The sequence below is a fragment of the Lissotriton helveticus genome, chromosome 7, assembly GCF_964261635.1.
Source record: "Lissotriton helveticus chromosome 7, aLisHel1.1, whole genome shotgun sequence".
Taxonomy (NCBI): domain Eukaryota; kingdom Metazoa; phylum Chordata; class Amphibia; order Caudata; family Salamandridae; genus Lissotriton; species Lissotriton helveticus.
This window is the reverse complement of record NC_136068.1, coordinates 675,711,306-675,730,758: the sequence shown is the minus strand read 5'-3', so window position 1 is coordinate 675,730,758 and position 19,453 is coordinate 675,711,306. Positions and strand designations below refer to the sequence as shown.

Here is a 19,453-nt window from a genome sequence, read left to right as displayed (position 1 = left end):
AGGTCTGCCAGTGACCTTACTGGGACCGCTTGTGACAGCTGAACAATCTCTTACCGGTACTGGTGAAGAGTGAGGGTGTGTGTATATATATATATATATATATATATATATATATATATATACACATACACATATACACATATACACACACATACAAATGCATTCAAACCGCTTTCAATAGATTAGGTATACATGTGAGCACGAATTTACATTAGAGGAAAGATAATTCTGCCACTCAAACACACTTTCTGCAGACACAAATTTGCCAAACACCCACTGTTGCAAGAAGCCAGACTAATGTTTCTATAGGAAACTACTGATACCCCTTGGAAGTGGCAGTAGTGGGCAGCAATTCTGAGCTCACCTCTGTTCGATGCCAAGATGTGCGTTGATGCTGGCATATCTGGCAGTGCCAGTGAGGTTTTTGTCTTCTCGGTAAGGTATGTGTTGCCTCGTCCTGTTGTCTCTGTATTTTTTGGCCAGACCAAAGTCGATGAGGAATAACTTCAAAAGAAAGGGAAATACATGTTTTGTATAAAACGTGGAATAATAAAAACTTCAAACAGAAAATGCCTCAGCACTCAACTAACCCAAGTTTGACAGTACAATTACACTTTGTATACAAATTTCAGAGAAAAATTAAAACATTCCTGACATCAACCACAACGCACTCATTACCATGCACATTTCTTTTCAGTCCCCATTGCGTCTACCACTCAACAGGCAAGCAGAACATCTCAGAGTTGCCTCAGTGGTATGGTCTTACTACTTCAGCATTAAGGGTAGTAAACCCTTTAGCCTCCAAGAACGGCAACGGTAGATTTGCAAACATACAGCACCATTTGTATGAGCAGGTAGTGACAGGGATCGATAGACTCTGAAGTGGGTGGGGCAAATAGGAGTACTAGATTAGAAGTAGAGTTGTTTGAAGTCTCGACAGAAGCTCAGTGTCAGTCTGAAAGGCACAGATATGTTTGGTTATATTCAGTCATCTGGACTTGAGACACCCCAAAAAGGTACACCGGAGGAATAAAATAGACTTCAATATATTAACTAAGATTATTTAGGAAACTGTCAAATCACTACTTTTGCAGAACTAGACAGAGGAGAACAGTAAAGTCTTTATGGTGCCGGTCATATATATTTGTGGAACCATTCAGTACTACAGAGAGCCCGAAGAAAGATTACGGCACATTGTAAACGAAATTTAAACCAGCTTTCAGCTATTATAAAGAATGGTCATCATGACTAGACCTTCTAAATATAGGTGGGCACGACGATAACTGTATACGTTTTAAAAGGACTTTAATTCCAGTAGAATTTGTGATGGGATACAGCAGACACCTTTGTCTGCAATTTAAATTTTGAAGTCACTACATAAACTTGGCAGCACATTTCCTACAAAAACCACTGCATGCGCGAACGATTGTGTTGCAATAAGACTTGCTTCAAAGGTATACCATACACCACATCAAAAAAAAAAAAAAAAAATTCATTAAAAAAAAATCGCTGGCAAGATAATGTGTTCTAGATAGTTCTGATAGTATAGATCGTTCTGTGAACTTTACTAGACAGAGGGTATTTTCAGATAACTTCCCACCATGTTCTAAACCTGAAAGAATCAGGATTTTGGGTTCAGGCAGTTTATAAGCGAAACTTGATTTATAAGGAAAAATGAAGTCGCTTTCCAGATATGGTAAACTAGAGGCTGAGAAGACTAACAATTTTATAGATCTGAGCTATACACTCGAGTGGTCTAAAAATCTCAAAATAAAGTGTTAAGTTTCCTACCAAACAAGGATGAGGCTCCTTGGGATTCTTGACATAGGGTTACCACAGATCATAAAAGTTGTTATACAATTTCAATCACATCCCTTGAACGACCAATACACTAAGTTTTCTTAAAAACACAATCAATGTTAATTCAAGTGTGCAAAGCAGGTCTTTTGTTCAACAGTAGTCACACCCCAAAGCTCCAGTCATGCAATATAAACAGCATCTAAGAAATAATTTTAGTACCTGCACCATTAAAAAACGGATACATAGCTATTAATGTAGCTATCTTGTGAGGCATGCATGTCACCAGTTCATGACAAGGTCTACTGCCCCCCCCCCCCCACCCCCACCCCGAAGACTGAAAGGACAGCCACTTAATTTACATTTCAAACTCACCTGAAACTGGTTAACGATTTGCCTTGTGACTCAGTCATGCATTTTAAAACAGATCTACAAAGAACTAGGGTGCAAACATTCAAAATTCACTAAGCAAAAGCAACCGGGAAATTCTTAGTAATGATACATGTTTGCCAAGTATGTCTGAATAATGCCAACATAAGAGGTGCTTGAGCAAGCCTATCTCCTGAGGTGACAAAAATAAAATAAAGCACATGAATTTGGGGTTGAGGTTTGAATAGGAGAGTTTCAGACCTGATTTAGTCCTGAGAAAGATGGGTCCTGAGAAGTACTAACAGTCATGCTTCTTTTCCTCTTCCCCACTGGAGATTCTAAACACTGAATAAACAGAGGGTGGCAGTGCATCAAACAGTATTGCTTACATTGCAACAATGGCCGGCGCAGACAGGCAACACCGAGGCATTAGAGAAAGAACAGGGTAGCCAAATGCCATCCTTCTTCCACCAAGCGCTAAGTTTAATTTCACCTTTTTGTTAAGACTACTTTCCAATGAAAATTGACAAGTTAAAGTTAATTTATACAAATTGGTTTCCAACAGCCAGCAGAATGGCACTGCCTTAAACGAGGATGGCGGCAAACGTTGGGAGTCAAGAGAAGTAACCGCTTATAGCAGTTACAACCTTTGGTATGACTAGCTGCCAGTCTTTCCCCTTCAACCCACCAAAACAAAGGATAAGCAATAAAATCTTCAGTAAGGAAGAGGTAGAAGGCATTTAGTCCCCTTTAAGTTTACTTTCATAAGCATGCAGGGCTTATAACTAACAGGGCCGAAAGTAGACTTCCAACCAGCAGCAAAATGCTCCGATAATGAATTAGGAATAATTCACATTTCCATTTACTCTACTGGAACAAGATTACCACAGAAATCTAGAATTTTGAAAAAGAGGGAAGACTGCAAAAGAATGCAGACAGTATGAACCTACAATGGAATAAAGTCTGCAACAAATCATTTAAACATGTTCTTGCAGGCATTAACTAAGATCAAAACCCACTTAATTTGCCCCAGGGTCTTCCACTTAAACGTAAATTTATATTGCCGAGGAGTCTTAAAATGGCCTGCAATGTTTACATTTATAAGCATTCGGCTTGCATAAGATCCAACTTAAAACAGCACATTGTCAAGCCATTTCTACAACTTGACAAAGCCGTCGGCCAGCCTATATTGAAGCAAGAAACTGGCCACACAACACCGAGAAAGATTAGAATTGACCAACACCCACAACCCAGTTACACGTCCACATTTTCTAGTATAATTGAAGCATTTTCTGTTTCCCAGCACTAGAACAGTTAAGTGTGGAACCTGGGAAAGCATTACATCAAATTGCAAGGTGACTGGATTTACCCTATAGTGTGAGTGAACGAGATGAGCGTACCAACAAAAAAGGGTTCTAAAACTTCAGTGCGCACCATTTAACACTGAGCATCGATTTGTGTTATTGGACCCACGTTGGCATTCATACAGGCAAACAAAGGTAAACATTTTATTTTAGCTAACAGTTCCTATAATCAATTTAAACATTATCCAAGGCATATACTCAATAAGGAAAAAAATAGCAGTCTTGCTTCCAATATAAAGGTCTACATTTGTCCCCAAATGAAAAGGTCTATGAAAATTAAATGCACAGCATGCTCGTATTTGCTTTGCCAATTGCTGCCTGTCTGCCCAAGCTCAACATCCTGAAACTTAAGGAAGCAGGTCATTCAGATTACAATTATATTGAAGAAAAAAACAGCAATTTATTCCGACTGAAATCATGCACTTCCAGCCCATTCATAAACAGTTAATTGAAATTTCAGTTTAACACACACTAGTCGGAATTAGTTCCTAAACTGTCTTAACTAAATATTGCAGGATGCTTAAAAAAATTAATACATATTTGTTCCTATTGCGCAGTGCCAAACTCCACTAAGTACATACAGTAAATAGCTTCATCAAAAGAGTACATTTTAGTTCCACAGCCTGTAGATGAAACCCACAACACAAAACTAGCACAATGAGTAACAGAAATACATAACCAGCCTACCTGACTGTTCGAGGAACTGGTACATTTATGAACACCATTTCACATGATTTATTCCTGTATGTTCCAATGGACCGCCAGCGTCCTAGCCATATTGCAGACGCAGACACAGCAATAAACACTAACCTTATTACAATGACGCCCGATACCCATTAGGAAGTTATCTGGTTTAATGTCTCTGTGTATAAAATTCTTTGTATGCACATATTCAATTCTGCTGATCATCTGCAAAACAAAGTGGAAATAGCATTCTTTAGAGTAATATTTTTTTAGTAAATTACAATGCAAGCCCATGGTGAAGAATAACGTGAAAGCCATTGTCTAACCCTCATTATCAGCAATCTCATACATCAATGTAGAACCAACCTGGTCAGCTAACATAAGGACAGTTTTCATTGTGAACCTCCGGGAACAAAAGTTAAACAGGTCCTCGAGGCTTGGGCCGAGCAGATCCATGACGAGAACATTGTAGTCTTTTTCTTGGCCGTACCACCTGCAAGGAACAGCATAATGCACGGGTATGATTTTCAATGTAAGGCACAGTCATATTTAAAGTACTTTATTAGATGTCAGTCAAGTACTCTTTATTCGATTGTTAAAATCATAAAATGTATAACATTCAATGTACATACATTCCAAATGCAAGATAACACATCGTTAAAACAAATTAGCAGCAGGAATTATAAAAGGTACAATTGATTATAAAGATTTCTTCGAGGAATGTAAACAGTTCGAATAATAAATTCATGATGAAAAATACCAAATCATTAAGTTACATACTATATTGTTTTAATAAACACAAAAGGAGTTTACTGATGCACTTTTATTCATAGACTACAAGGAGTGCTCATCAAAAGACTACACAAAGATCAAATAAGCATGGTAGTATACCTAGATCTTGTCAGTGTTAAACAGATGTTGCTTTACGATGAAAATAAATCACACCCACTCAAAAAATAAAACAAGCAGTTTAAAAAGGCTGCAAATTCACCCCTGCTGCATGTTGCCTCGATCTACCCACATTCAATTCCCCTTTTTTTAAAAAAAATATTTTTATTCAAAATGTTGTATTCCCTCCCTCCGGCACAGGACAACTTAACAAATGACAATATGATACATGGGCAAAAAAGAATTCAGAAAAGAAAGAAGCCCCAAAAGTGGACAGACTACAAGTGGAAAAAAACAAACAAAAGAACACACCGCAGATGGGGATGGTCAATTTTGCGGCTTCCGTTATACCTCTGCTCTCTTGATTCTGCATTTCCAATCTGCGATCGGTTTCCATATACGTAGCCCTAATAATCTTCCCTTTTTCCCTTTTCTAGCATATATCTCTTTTTCCAAATTGTGAATATGTAGTAATCTTGCCATCCACTGCTGCATAGTGGGTGGAGATCTAGCACGCCACGCAGAGGATATACACAATCGTAGCACCGCCATGGCCACGAACAGGAAGTATTCATATTGCGGTTGTATTGTGCCCCACCCTACTCCTAATAAAATCACATCTGCTGTTCGTTTTACTCTGCATTTTAGTGACCTATCCAGAAAGACTTCAATAGCTCCCAACAAGGGACTCAGGTTAGGACATTCTGCAAAAATATGTGTCATATCCCCATCTGTACTATCACAACGTGGACATGTAATCCCATGCGTACCCCCCCCCCCACTGTGCAATTCTGGCTGGCGTATAGTACAACCTATACAGTGTTTTATAATGTTGAGCTTGTAAGGCTGCCGAGCATAATATCTCTTGTCCTAGCCGTAGTGATTTTTCGAAAGACCCCTGTAATATCCCTACCTTATTCATCCATTTCAGTTCGAATTTTACCATGTCATCCTCTCTATTTGCTATAAGTTCCGCATATATCCTTTTAATCGTACAGCCCTGCTCAATAATTCTCAGAATTGCGTTATCCTCAAAACCTAGCAATCCTCAAAACCTAGCAATCCTCCTGGTTTACTAGCTAGAAAACTTCTGGCCTGCAAGTACTTGAAAAAGCTCCTTGAGCCAATACCAAATTCCTGTTGTATTTTGGAAAACTGGTGCACCCCCGTTGGTCCTAACAGGTCTCCCACTTTTTTCACTCCCAGCCGGTTCCAATCCTTGATGGTGGAGTCCGCAAAGATCTCTTGTGGTAATGTAGGGTTATTATCTAATCTTGTGTACCGATTAAACCTCCCGAGTCTGGCACTTTTTTTTTATTTTTTTAAAAAAAGCCTTCCTTACCCGGAATGCCGCGTTTACTGTCTTGAATCTCGTTCACTTAAAATAGCTTGGTTCCGTATACTTCAAGAGAAAATTCTGAACCACTTCCCCCGAAGACCAAACCCGCATTCAATTCCTTCTGCACGTTTGATTTCAATTAAAGCACCAACAAATATTTTTTAGATAAATTTCGAAATAAGGACTATTGGACTACTTACTGCAAGGGGGAATTTCTAAAACTATCCCTCACTGAAGTTTGGGGTTATTAAAGCATTAGAATGTTGCAATAAATTGGTAAAGAGGCAGACTCATCCAGTACAACAGAATTCTGTCATACTCAAAGGAGTATCAAGGGTTTAAGCAAGCCGTGCTCTGTAGGAGACTCGTGGGGAAAAGTGGCAGGTTGAGAAACTCACAGAAACAAGCCAAACAATAAAATTCTACATTTCGATTGAAGATTTCTTCAGATCCCATTTGGTACCATTGCACGTTACGTACAAAATACACACCCAGTGACACCATCTATTTGCTTTATCTATTTTGGTATGTCAATACTAAACTAGGTCAGTTGGTTTATCATACCCCTTGCCTGGTCTGGAGTGCAAGGGAAGAAGCGACCAGTAAACAGCAGCTCTTGCATACTTGTGTAGTACACAAAGGTAGAATTGATACGATACTTCAGATACACTTCTTGTAGAAAATACAATAACCCAGCTGTAGTTTCAACTGCCACTATACTGTAGTTTGTGGCACTCGTTAAATCCTACAGTATTCTCTGCAACTAAAAGACCTGTCACACGATAATCTGAAACCTGGCATTTTAATGTCGACAAAAGCTAGCAACTGTAAAAACTGTAAACATTCCTAAAATGGATATAGCAGTGAAATTGTGCAACACAACAAACAAGTATGCTATTTGAAATACAATAGCATCTTTAGTCTAATAATTTTTAGACAAAATATGAATCAAGTCAAAAATGAAAAAATATAAAACTAGCAGAAGTCAGATTGGCTGTGCTGGTAAGGAATACCAGATACTGGACTAAGGACTAATTTACAAATACAGATGGAACTTTTTTTTAGTCTAATACTTAACTAGAAACCCTTTTTTCCTAGTATCAAATAGAAATGACTCATTCAAAAATAGTTCCACGGTTCCAGTCGGGTGATGCTCGGGTTTCTTATTTATTATGGGTTCAATCATTAAGGGTGTCTTTAAGTGACAACCCAGAATCAGTCCGATTAATCAGGCTAAACTATGTTCTTCCAATAATCTTTTGTACAGGGGCGAAGTTGATGATATTCAGATATTCAAAGGAAATCAACTTCATAGTTCAAGATGTGTCCTTGCTTCATTTTTGGCCCAAAGACAAATTAAACAAAATTACCACAAACATCTGCCATCTCGGTTGTTCCTGGGTGTTCGTGACAAATTACTACTGCAAAGGGCGCACAATTACACAAAATGTTGAGATTTTAGGAAATTGGTATAGCAAGGTTAGTTTAAACTTCTTACGTAATAAAGGGGGCGGGGGGGTTTCCAAGGAGGGAACCCTTTAGACTAGGAACGTGCATTTGTTCTTGCAAATGGCACCAGCCAGACCAATGTAAAATTTCAATTTGTCTTGCAAAAACTGTGTTCCCCATTTATCAAGCAGAAGGCAAATGTGTGTGTGTGGGGTGGGGGGTGGGTGACGTGTTGGAGCACCCTTCTGCCAAAGAGGCATGTGTTCGGCCCCAATTTGAGTAAATACTACACCTATCTGACTGGGTAGGGGGACAAAACAAAGGTGGAGGATGAGAGGGAGGTGGGAGAGGAGATGGGCAGGGTTGTATGCTTGTGAGGACTGTCCAGGTGGGGGGTCTCTGCTTGCTCGACTACATTCAAATCAGACCCCACAATCTAACTCCGGAATGTATGTAGCACAGTGAGTGGGCGGGGAGGGGGGATTTGAGGTTCAGTGACAGTATGAACTCTGTTATCATTGTGTAGCTGGTAGGTCAGAGGCCCATGAGGGATCACCGGAAAGACAAGTCTCAAGGGCAGATTTAACCAAAGTCCCCCATCCCAAAAAGACTCCTGTTCTCTCCTGTGAGGACATTCAGCTTTAATTCCACCAGCCACACTTCCGTTCCCAGACCCCACAGCACACTGCGAGGCCTGTCAAGCGTCTTAATGGAAAACACTTACTATCTGAACAAAAGACATTATATTTCCTGCGCCTTAAACATTTGTTGCATTCACACACTGCCTGGCTATAACCTCGAACGCCACTGAAACAACCTTAACGACGACCACTTCCAGTTCACAAAAAACAGCTCGGACATTTTTTACAGTGGACCCATAAAAGTAAAGCTACAAAAAAACTGAGGTTTAACCCCTTGGGCGCGGCCGCGATTCTGCGCGGCACTTTTAAACAGTGGGTGGGTTCATGACGCCCCCAGCCGTCATCAGCACACGCCCACCGTGATGCATGACAGCCGGGGGCAGTCATCAGCATGGAAGGGGTTAAAAAAAAGTAACGCTAAAGTTCAACAAGGATAGCAATCTTAACTATGTCGTTTTCATTGCAGTGCAACAAATTGCCACCTTCAGGACAGGCAGATGTTTGCAAGAATTAAACCGGTGTTCATTTCAAAGCAGGACTTCCTGGCCCTAGGACTAATCTGCTTGAAAGAGACAGCTAGTGCCCATAAAACAAACTAAAAATAAATGCTGCATGTTTAATTAGCAGGTCTTCCACGCTGCACTCCGCAACAGAGCGAGAGGGGCTGCAATCTTCTGCTCAGAAGAAACAAACCCCGATTCTTTTACAAATTAAGACGTAAAAACGCCCATGGGGCAACCAACTTCCGGAGGATTAAACGGTCCCCAGACGCTAACAAGATCCGAGAAGATTTTTTTCTACTCCGCGTGGCATGTTTGTTCTGCAGGGAGTAGTAAAGCACAGTTATTTGGAAAGTAACAGAAAGTAAAGCTTAGGAAATGCCCTTCGCCCGCTCAGGCAATTGGTATCCACTACAGGTGAAGGGGACATGCTGAACCCTTTAACACATTTTCGAGCGGGGGTAATGGCAGAGAAAAAACAAGCGCGGAGGGACAGAAGATGGGCACGCGGGGACTGCCTTTACTGGCGGCGAGAAAAAAGTCCCCAGTGTATCATGCCGCCAATAAAGCATCCAATCGCCGCGTGCCCATCTTTTGTCTCCCCACATGCACGCTGGAATCGTATCGATTCCAAAAGTCCTCTGCATGGCAGGGCAGCACATGCGCTGCTTTTCGCCTGGCCGAGACCTAAAAATCTACTAGGAATCGATGTACAACTACAAAAAAGTGCTTATGTGCATGGCTCCAAGTTAGATCAGTAGGTGACGCAGGACAATCAAAAACTCAAGGATATAATATTGAGCAGCACAGATCAACCAACGTGAAAGTCAACACACTGAAAAACCTGCAACTACACTGCATGACGTTAACACCTGCATAAATAAATTTAGACACATTGGTATTTTGACACACTGCCAGTAGTTCAAGACTTTGCTATTACAGTTTAACACTTTCACATCAACCACACCATTTTCAATACATAGTATAGCCAGGGCCAATGGAATTATACGATTGTGCAGTCACAGCGTTTTTATCTTCCCAATTATGAATTTGCCACAGAATACACCATCTGGTGCATAATCTTAAAATCTGCAGGAAAAAAAATTCCACCTCAATCAGTTCAAAAGTTAATAAAACGCAGCAACAAGTGTTGCTAAGCAGTGGAACGGCCTTTGCAAAGGTTGAGTGGTCACCTTTCTGCTGCTTATTGCTATATACAAACCTTTTCCCCCCCTCTATACTCCACTATCCTTCTGAAGTCAAATAACTGACTAACCTATCCACCACCCAAATTACTTTCATATGTCACGATACTAAATCTGCACTAATCCTTTATGGTTTCAGGAGTAGCGTGCTCCTCACCGAAAACGCTCTTAGACGCCTCGTCATGGGTAGTAAGCGCTATATAAATGTAATTCGAATACAATATCTTAGCTTTAAACCAGTATTGAGGTGCAACCTAGTTAGTGTTGTGTAAAAAAATAATAAAATAATTAATATTGTAACAAAACGTTCTGCATTTGGCCTTCCCATGCTGCATTATTCCAGTGCTCCTGAATATAGCTTACAGACGTGCATCATTTGTTACTGTGACTGGAGAAGACTAGGTGTGACGAACAACCTACTCATCTTCAGTAACGCTCTATCTGGTAGAGGATCTTTCTGCAGATGTCATACCTTTTAAATCTTCCATATCGAGAAACTTTTCAGCAGCACCTCTGCACTCTGGAAGGGGGTGCTCTGTCAGGACACCATTAGCCTGTGGAATGGAGGTGTGATGCCTATATAGGCACCACTCCAGTGCATCAACATCAGTAGATTACAACACAGCCAGTGACTTTAACGAGGGCTGATCTGGCAACTGTACAAAAGGAAAAATAGGATGAAATCTACCCCATAACAGTGCCCAAAGCAAACCCATGCCAACAAACAAGGGGTCAATCTGGCATCTGCAGAACCAACTCAAATATGTCTCAACAGGCATATACAGTTTGTCGAAGGATGCCTGGCTGCCAAGAGGACATCAAGCATCTGCAGAGTAAGGTTGAAGGTGTTCAGCTATCACCGCCCAAACTCCAAGCATTAAGGTGGAGATTGCAAAGTTCTGGGTCCAGAACCCTGCAACGTTTCTGCAACAGCAGTTCCTCCCAGAAGGAGAGCCTGATCAGAGGACAAAGAGGGCATATGCTCAAGCTTTCTGGATACCATACTTTCTGTTCCCAATCCGAAACCACTAGAATGACTTCAGCCCGATCATCTTCAGAACTCTGGCCAGGAGTGGTATCAGCAGTAAGGCATACAGGAATCCCTCTCAAGGCAGAATGTATCTTCAAAGAAGAGATGCCCTGGAAACTCCAACATGCAGAAGTGCTGACATTGCACCTTCTCAGCATGGCAAGAGACATTGTGCCACTTCTAGGCACAACTGTTATTCATGATCCACTAGGCACCCATGACAGCTTGGCAATCCTTGCATTCAATGATACTGCCAGGTGGTTCACCACCAGAAAAAATCCATTGTGTTACACCAGCACAAGAGCTCCTGGCACAGGATCCATAACCACACTTTAGCCAGTCTGATGCAGTACCACATAGCCGTGACAACGTCTGCGGGCACCTGTAACAGCCTCCCTTTGGTAGATGGAAGCCAGGAGGATGGCCCTTTGCTTCAGAAGGGTGGTGACGAGCCTGGACTCTGCCGGAGACCACAGGCCTCTAACCTCCACCTCTCCAGATGCCCACCCAAACGCAGAAGCAATGAATTGGTCACCACCATAGTCTCCGGATGAGGAACGGAGGGAGGTCTACTGCTGACCCCATCAAGGCCCAGTAACCACCTCTGCAGATCTTTCAATCTCCTCCAAAATCTTAACAGTCTGTAAGGTCTCCTTGATACGGACCAATGAGACTTCAGATCCCAATGCAGATCCCACATATGCCAAGTGGTATGCTTGACCAGCAGGATTCAGGAGGCCATCAGTCCCAGCAGCCACATAGTTAACCATACTGAAACCCAGGACAGGCACATTGAAAGCCAACCATAAAGATGACAGGTGGCTTGCTGTAATCTGTAGGTCGACAACTGCTTGGCGGCAAGCCCTCCATGAACAGGGAGTCTTCAAGGTAGGGGAAGACAGGAACCCTTGACATCATCAGAAGCACTGCCATCCCAGACATCAATTTTGTTAACACCAGAGGGGCACTGGTGAGACCAAACAGGTGCACACCAAACTGAAAATGCTCTGGTCCCTCAACAAACAGCATGCAACCCTAGATGGCCAGCAGGACAGGTATATGGAAATAGATATCCTACAGGTCCAACGCTATTGTCCAGAGTCAAGGGCAACAATACCTCGGCCAATGTGAGGTATAATAGGGTGAAGAGATCCATCCTGTTTGGGCACCAGGAATAGCAATCATGTCGTAGTTCTAGCACGCTTTCAAAATTTCATTTGGTCAAAAGGGACTGCACTGCCGGCCACAAAATAGAATGATGGTACTGTTCCAGTAAGTGTGTAGAAGGCGGAAGGTGTGGAGAGCATGGAGAGGACAGCCCTTCTGAGCAATCTGCAGGACCCACCTGCCTACCCGGCAAGAATGGTTGGATCCTTCCTCCCACCGAGTGGCTGCACTCTACTAAGGGCTACAGGGTTTAGAATATGGGGGTTGCAGGTATTTGGGGGGGGGGTGAGTTGTTTGGTGGTGGGTTGAAGAATCTGGATTGGGCAGTCCGTTGACTTTGGCTCCAGGGCAGTGAGCACCACAGGGGCAAAACTGTTGGGTTTGCATTGGCTGGCAGTGCAGGGCACCTCTGCCAAAACTGAAAGGAGCAATAGGGCTGAAGCAGTTGGCAAGGCCGGGCAGATAAGCCCAAGGAGTTTGCGGTAGCCCTGCTCTTCTTGAACCGCTCGAGAGTGGAGTCTGCCTTTTTCCCCCCAATCAGGAGAGACCCATCACACAGCATGACCATATGAGACCACTGGACCATGCCTGAACAGGTGAACCGCATCCGTGAATGACAACGCTGCAATTGGTAGCAACGCTGCAATTGGTAGCAACGCTGCAATTGGTAGTAACCCGATGTCTTTGTGGTGTCCAAGCCACAACAAGTTGTGAACTCTGCAGCATCCTGGCCATTCGTATTGGCATGGGCAAGGACAGATGAGACCTTGGAGGACATCTGAGAGGATTTGAGCCATCCAGTTCCAAGGAATACGAGTAGAGACTGAGCAGGCAACTGGCAGTCACAGACCTCAGCACCAGACTGGTAGAGGAAAATACCAGCTTGCCAAGTTTTGTCACGATCAGACTGACTGTCAGGGATAGGGTTAGTTCTAAAGGAAGATGCCTGCACCACCACTCATTAAGGAGGGGGAGCTAAGCTAGGAAAGCAGGATCGCCTAGGGCAGGACGATGGTGTTGCACAATTTGGTATTAAATGGCGGGCGAGAACTGGGTTTGGCCAACAGACGCAATAAGGTGTCAATCAAGGCCTCTTTAAATGGTAGAAGGGGCTCAGAAGACGTTTGCGCTGGATGCAAAACTTCTGTTATGACACTAACCTGGACCTCCAAGGAGAGGAGCTAGAGTATATTGCTTCTGTAAATCGCCCAAGTTACAGATGAAATGTAGTCACAAGCGACGAATTTTTAAAAATTTATTGCAACAGTTACTTTGAGGAATCAATACGAAGTACCTTGAATTCATAATTTTGTCTACTTTTCACAAATGTTTAGCTTTCTAGGATCACACATGGGTTTCACGCCCTTTTGCACCACAAACTGGAAGTTGAAAGCACAACAATTAAGAAAATGGGCTACTTTTGGCAAGTAATCAGTAAACTGTAAGACCTTTCTAGAAAGCACAGATCCTGCAGAGACAGAACATGTGCGGTCTCAGGAGAGACCTAAAAAGCGGATCCTTAAATGTAAGCAGGATACAAGTCAGCCAGTCATCAGAGGAAGCAAAGCCATCAAGCAGTTGAGTGTCATTAGAGCCAACGATAAGCAATGGCTGGGGTTTAAGCCCACTGTAAGTTTAGTCTAGTCCAAAAGGTCTTGCCCACCAGACTACTTTTAGTACTCTAGTTGTTAAATAATTAACGACTGCGTAAGGAATGTTTGACACTAATCTTGCAGTTCAACAAAACGCTCAATTAGGAGCATCTGCATAAAATCTCATTGCAATGTAATACAATAGGCAACAAAATGGAATTTTACACATGCCCAAGAAGACCAACTACATGATTAAGTCAGTTATAAAGCAGCAACACTTGTTGTTCCACAATCAGACCTTGGAGAATATTTGACTGTTTTGTTAAGAACTGAATTGTCAGTAAAATTCTTGTTTGTTTCCTCATGTGTGTGTCACCATTTACATTACTTCTACATTATCAGCATGATTTTTTTCTATGCTCGTTTAGAGTCACATTGTTGGGTATATCCCTCAGAACAGCTTTATCAATTACATGGAGAGAATGGTCTTGATAGTGTCTTAGAAGCAGATCTGCTAGCTCACTAGTCATCAGTTCTCCAATGTAGTTCCAAACAAACATTTGGAAACACAATTAGAGGGGTTGGGCAATTAAGGTACTCCTGGGTGAGGAATCACATGATCAAGGTAATAAAATGTGCCTAAATATAGGAATGGCAACGCTAGAAAAGTGCTCTTAAATTCCGTGTTAATTAAACTGCAGCACATCCATCAGTAATTGAAATGCATTTTTTATAAACACAATGGAAGAGACAAGGGAAGCTGGAGGTGGGGGGTGTGAAGGGAAAACAAGCATTGGCATAGCCAATAGATCTCTCGCCTTTGGGACCTTATAAGTGTTGTGGTGTCAGTGAAGACGGCGCTGCACTCATTAAAGTGAAAAAAAAAAAGTGTGGTGTCCCTGAAGCGAGCACTGTTTTAGCTTTTGGTTGGATGACAGATCAACTCCTGCAGGGCAGCTCCTCCTAAAAGGTGCTAGGTACTGCTCGTTTAAAGGTATCTAGGAACTCCCGCTGGGCTGCTTCTGTGTCGTGGTGACAGATGTACCTGCCAGAGTTAGGGGTTGGGTGGCTGTATGAATGGATGGATGCATGCATGCATAGATGATAGATGGGTAGATGGAATAGCCAGTGGTTGGAAGGAATGATGAAAGACAATGATGGATGAAATAATGCATGGGTGATTGAAAGGGTAGTGGAACATTCTATCATTTTTTACGATCTTGAAAACATGAATAGTCCAAAATGGTGAGGGGGAAGTGAGGAAATGCTGACTGGGGACTTATAACAAAAAGGTATCGGATAATGCATACGGGAGCATTATTTTCTATCTTGTTGGGGACACCAAATAAAAACTTTAGAGGTTACCGACAGAAGAACGATAGTTTAGAATGGTCTCGGTCAATCAATGGGATTTCAGGTGTGAGGAAGGTAGTGTCTGAACGCGACCAGTCTGATGCCTCTTATCTTGTGGTGTTGTCTATCAAGGGGAACACAACTGTTATCATGATTGTCCCTTTATCACAAATATGCTTCAGCCAAGAATTGAATGCATCAGCCAATAATGAGGTCAACGTCACTAACTCAGATACTAAGGAGTCAAAACACCAAGGCAGTTCAGATATTTTCAAGCAACCCATATTTAAACACTACTGGCCACCCTGAAAAAAAAAAAGCGAGCTACTCAACATTTATTTATTTAGTTACACTAAGTGTTGTGTTAAGCAGAAACATGCATTTCTTCACTGTATCCTGTAAGTGGAAAATTACAGTAACGGGAGTTGCAATGAAATGGGCGGCACGAGGCAATGACTTGCGCTTGTAGCATGGAACACCCCGTGAGCAAGCACTGACTCAGCAATGTGGGCGTTGAACTGAACACCTCAGATATCTCAAAGTACAGCCCGGCCCCAGTCTGTTGCAAGCGTCTTGTGGAGGTAAGGCGGTGGACATAAAAAAAAAAAAACTGAAGAAATGAACGGAAGCGGAAAGAAACTGCATGAATGTAAGAGCGCGAAAGCCAGGAGAGAGAGAGAGAGAGAGAGAGAGAGAGAGAGAGAGAGAGAGAGAGAGAGAGAGAGAGAGAGAGAGAGAGAGAGAGAGAAAAAAGCCAGGAACACACGAGAGAGAGAGAAAGCCAGGAACACACGAGAGAGAGCGAAAGCCAGGAACACACGAGAGAGAGCGAAAGCCAGGAACACACGAGAGAGAGCGAAAGCCAGGAACACACGAGAGAGCGAAAGCCAGGAACACACGAGAGAGCGAAAGCCAGGAACACACGAGAGAGCGAAAGCCAGGAACACACGAGAGAGAGAGAGAGAGAGAAAGCCAGGAACACACGAGAGAGCGAAAGCCAGGAACACACGAGAGAGCGAAAGCCAGGAACACACGAGAGAGCGAAAGCCAGGAACACACGAGAGAGAGAAAGCCAGGAACACACGAGAGAGAGAGAGAGAGAGCCAGGAACACACGAGAGAGAGAGAGAGAGAGAGCCAGGAACACACGAGAGAGAGAGAGAGAGAGAGCCAGGAACACACACGAGAGAGAGAGAGAGAGCCAGGAACACACACGAGAGAGAGAGAGAGAGAGAGCCAGGAACACACACGAGAGAGAGAGAGAGAGAGAGCCAGGAACACACACGAGAGAGAGAGAGAGAGAGAGAGAGAGAGAGAGAGAGAGAGAGAGAGAGAGAGAGAGAGAGAGAGAGAGAGAGAGAGAGAGAGAGAGAAAGCCAGGAACACGAGAGAGAGAGAGAGCGAAAGCCAGGAACACGAGAGAGAGAGAGAGCGAAAGCCAGGAACACGAGAGAGAGAGAGAGCGAAAGCCAGGAACACGAGAGAGAGCGAAAGCCAGGAACACGAGAGAGAGAGAGAGAGAGAGAGCGAAAGCCAGGAACACGAGAGAGAGAGAGAACGAAAGCCAGGAACACGAGAGAGAGAGAGAACGAAAGCCAGGAACACGAGAGAGAGAGAGAGCGAAAGCCAGGAACACGAGAGAGAGAGAGAGCGAAAGCCAGGAACACGAGAGAGAGAGAGAACGAAAGCCAGGAACACGAGAGAGAGAGAGAGCGAAAGCCAGGAACACGAGAGAGAGAGAGAGCGAAAGCCAGGAACACGAGAGAGAGCGAAAGCCAGGAACACGAGAGAGAGAGAGAGAGAGAGAGCGAAAGCCAGGAACACGAGAGAGAGAGAGAACGAAAGCCAGGAACACGAGAGAGAGAGAGAACGAAAGCCAGGAACACGAGAGAGAGAGAGAGCGAAAGCCAGGAACACGAGAGAGAGAGCGAAAGCCAGGAACACGAGAGTGAGAGAGAGCGAGAGCAGAAAGAAGCAAGAGCAGAAGCACGTGGAAGAAAAAGTTGTGAGAACATAGGGGAAAGCAGGCCAGCAAAACAGAATACAAAGCGGAGATAGTGGGGTAGCAAGAAGCAAGTATTGGGGCTGCGAAAGAAAACGAGGGCATGAAAGAGAAAGAAGGAGCGCGGAGAGTAGACAGAGTAAGACATTCGGGAGGTAGACAAGCCAGAATCTGGTGGGAGGGGAGGCAATGTTGGAAGTCTGAGCCAGACGGGGGAGGCGACAGAGTAACCCGAGACGGCAAGCTGGCTAGAGGGGAGCAAAGGGAGAGGAAGCCTAGAGAACGAAAACAGACTGAGAAGCAGGGAACAGAAACATGAGAGCGGCAAGAGAGTCTAGGGATAAAGGAGTGTCAAAGTGGAAGATACGGAGAGGAGTGTGAGAGAAGGAAGCACGAACAGAAAGGAGAACCGTGAGATAGCATGCATTCGCCTGCCAAGAAACTTTTCCAATGTAAACAAAAACTTTTGACTTAATTAACTCTTTGAAAAGGCCTTCTTCCCGCGCCTTCATGCCCTCCTGAGGACGTTTAAACTGATGAACCAGTTAGTCTGTGCCAAAAGCGGTGCACGCATGGCGCAAGCTCATTTGGTAAGCGGCAGAATGCAATGCAACATAAGAAAACAAGCCTGTGTGTGCGCAGTCTGCTGTTTTTCTAAGCACATGCTCGTGATTGTGCACGCCCCTGAAAGGTGTATGCCACCACAAGCACGAGTATGTGCTTAGAAAACCAGCTGAACTACGGCTAAAGGTCTCCTATGCAGCACATGAGCATTGCGTAGGCGAGACCTAAAAAACAGGAGTTGGGAAGCAATGAAGGGAGTAACACGGGAGAAGGTTTTGGAGGGGAAGGAACAACGGAGGGAAGAAAAAAGCACGCACTCCCATGGAGTGTTGAAACGGAAAGAAAAAAAGTTTCTGAATGCGATCAAAATACGGACATAAATCATCGGATCCAAGGGATTACAGAAAGAAGCTATGCAGCCGAGAAGGCCCAGAGGTTAAATTAGTCTAATTAAAAAATAAAAGTTAATTCATTCATTTTGCCAAAGCCATACTGCATAAATCTATTGTGTCATGAACGTGATTACCCAAGACAAAGGCACAGGACATTGAAATAATGACCAGTCTCTTGTCACTCTGGATGATGACAAAGTAAGAGAAAAACATTGGAACTGACCTTACACATACTATGCAGTCAAAATAATGACCAGTCTCTTGTCACTCTGGATGATGACAAAGTAAGAGAAAAACATTGGAACTGACCTTACACATACTATGCAGTCAAAATAAAAACATTTACTAATTTTAACTGTTCAGAAAAAAATGTGTAAGCCAAAACAGATTTTTATATCAATAAATTAGCAACTGTAAAGTACTACAAATAAAATGTGTTACAAATGCATGCATTCAGAGGCAATGGTAGCACGGCCCATTTAACAAAACCTCCAAAGTCAATTCAGAGAACAGCTAAAGGAGGAGCGGGGACCATTTTCCAAGACAATTGTATTAAATTACAACAGCTATGGTGCAGTAAGGTAATATCACTTGATGAACAGTTAAAATGGAAACCTAATCCACTTGCTACTAATAAATATGACTGAAAGTAGCTCTCTGGGGTGGAGAATGAGGACCTCTGCTTGGACCCCTCATTCAGGCGATCTGCCAGTTCTATGACATCAAGTCAAAGATACTGAGGAACTTGGCAGCCCCCAACCGTTCAATGAACTCATCAGCCATGGGGATAGGGTGATTGACTTGTCCTGTCCATCATGTTTTTAACCCCATCGGTGCACATGACTGCCCCCGGCCGTCATGAATCACAGTGGGCGTGTGCGGAGGACGGCCGGGGGCCGCCAGAATCACGCCTACTATTTAAATAGCCCGCACAGGGCAAAACGTGTGCAGCGCCGAAGGGGTTAAAGTACCTCCGGTGTGGAAAAACATACCAGGTAGGAAAGAGATCTAAACGGGATCAAGAGGGCATTGTTGAACTCACTAGGCAATACTGTGGAGTTAACTACAATTCAAACAAGTCACAGACCATTGCTAAGCAAGGTATTACCTTTGTTACC

The 19,453-nt window shown here is 43.2% G+C and overlaps 1 protein-coding gene across 5 annotated transcripts in view; it reads right to left on the bottom strand.

Annotated features, from left to right (window-relative positions):
* Nucleotides 1–19,453, bottom strand: part of CSNK1A1 (casein kinase 1 alpha 1) — a 55,538-nt gene that overhangs the window by 20,449 nt on the left and 15,636 nt on the right. For 3 of the 5 annotated variants that reach the window (XM_078652975.1, XM_078652973.1, XM_078652974.1), the window contains exons 3-6: nt 4,581–4,707; nt 4,341–4,439; nt 2,428–2,511; nt 365–504 (exon numbers count right to left, since the gene is read on the bottom strand). In XM_078652975.1, the coding sequence (XP_078509101.1) occupies nt 365–504; nt 2,428–2,511; nt 4,341–4,439; nt 4,581–4,707 (450 nt within the window). The remainder of the gene's footprint in view (nt 1–364; nt 505–2,427; nt 2,512–4,340; nt 4,440–4,580; nt 4,708–19,453) is intronic. The other 2 variants (XM_078652977.1, XM_078652978.1) reach the window with 1 other exon arrangement.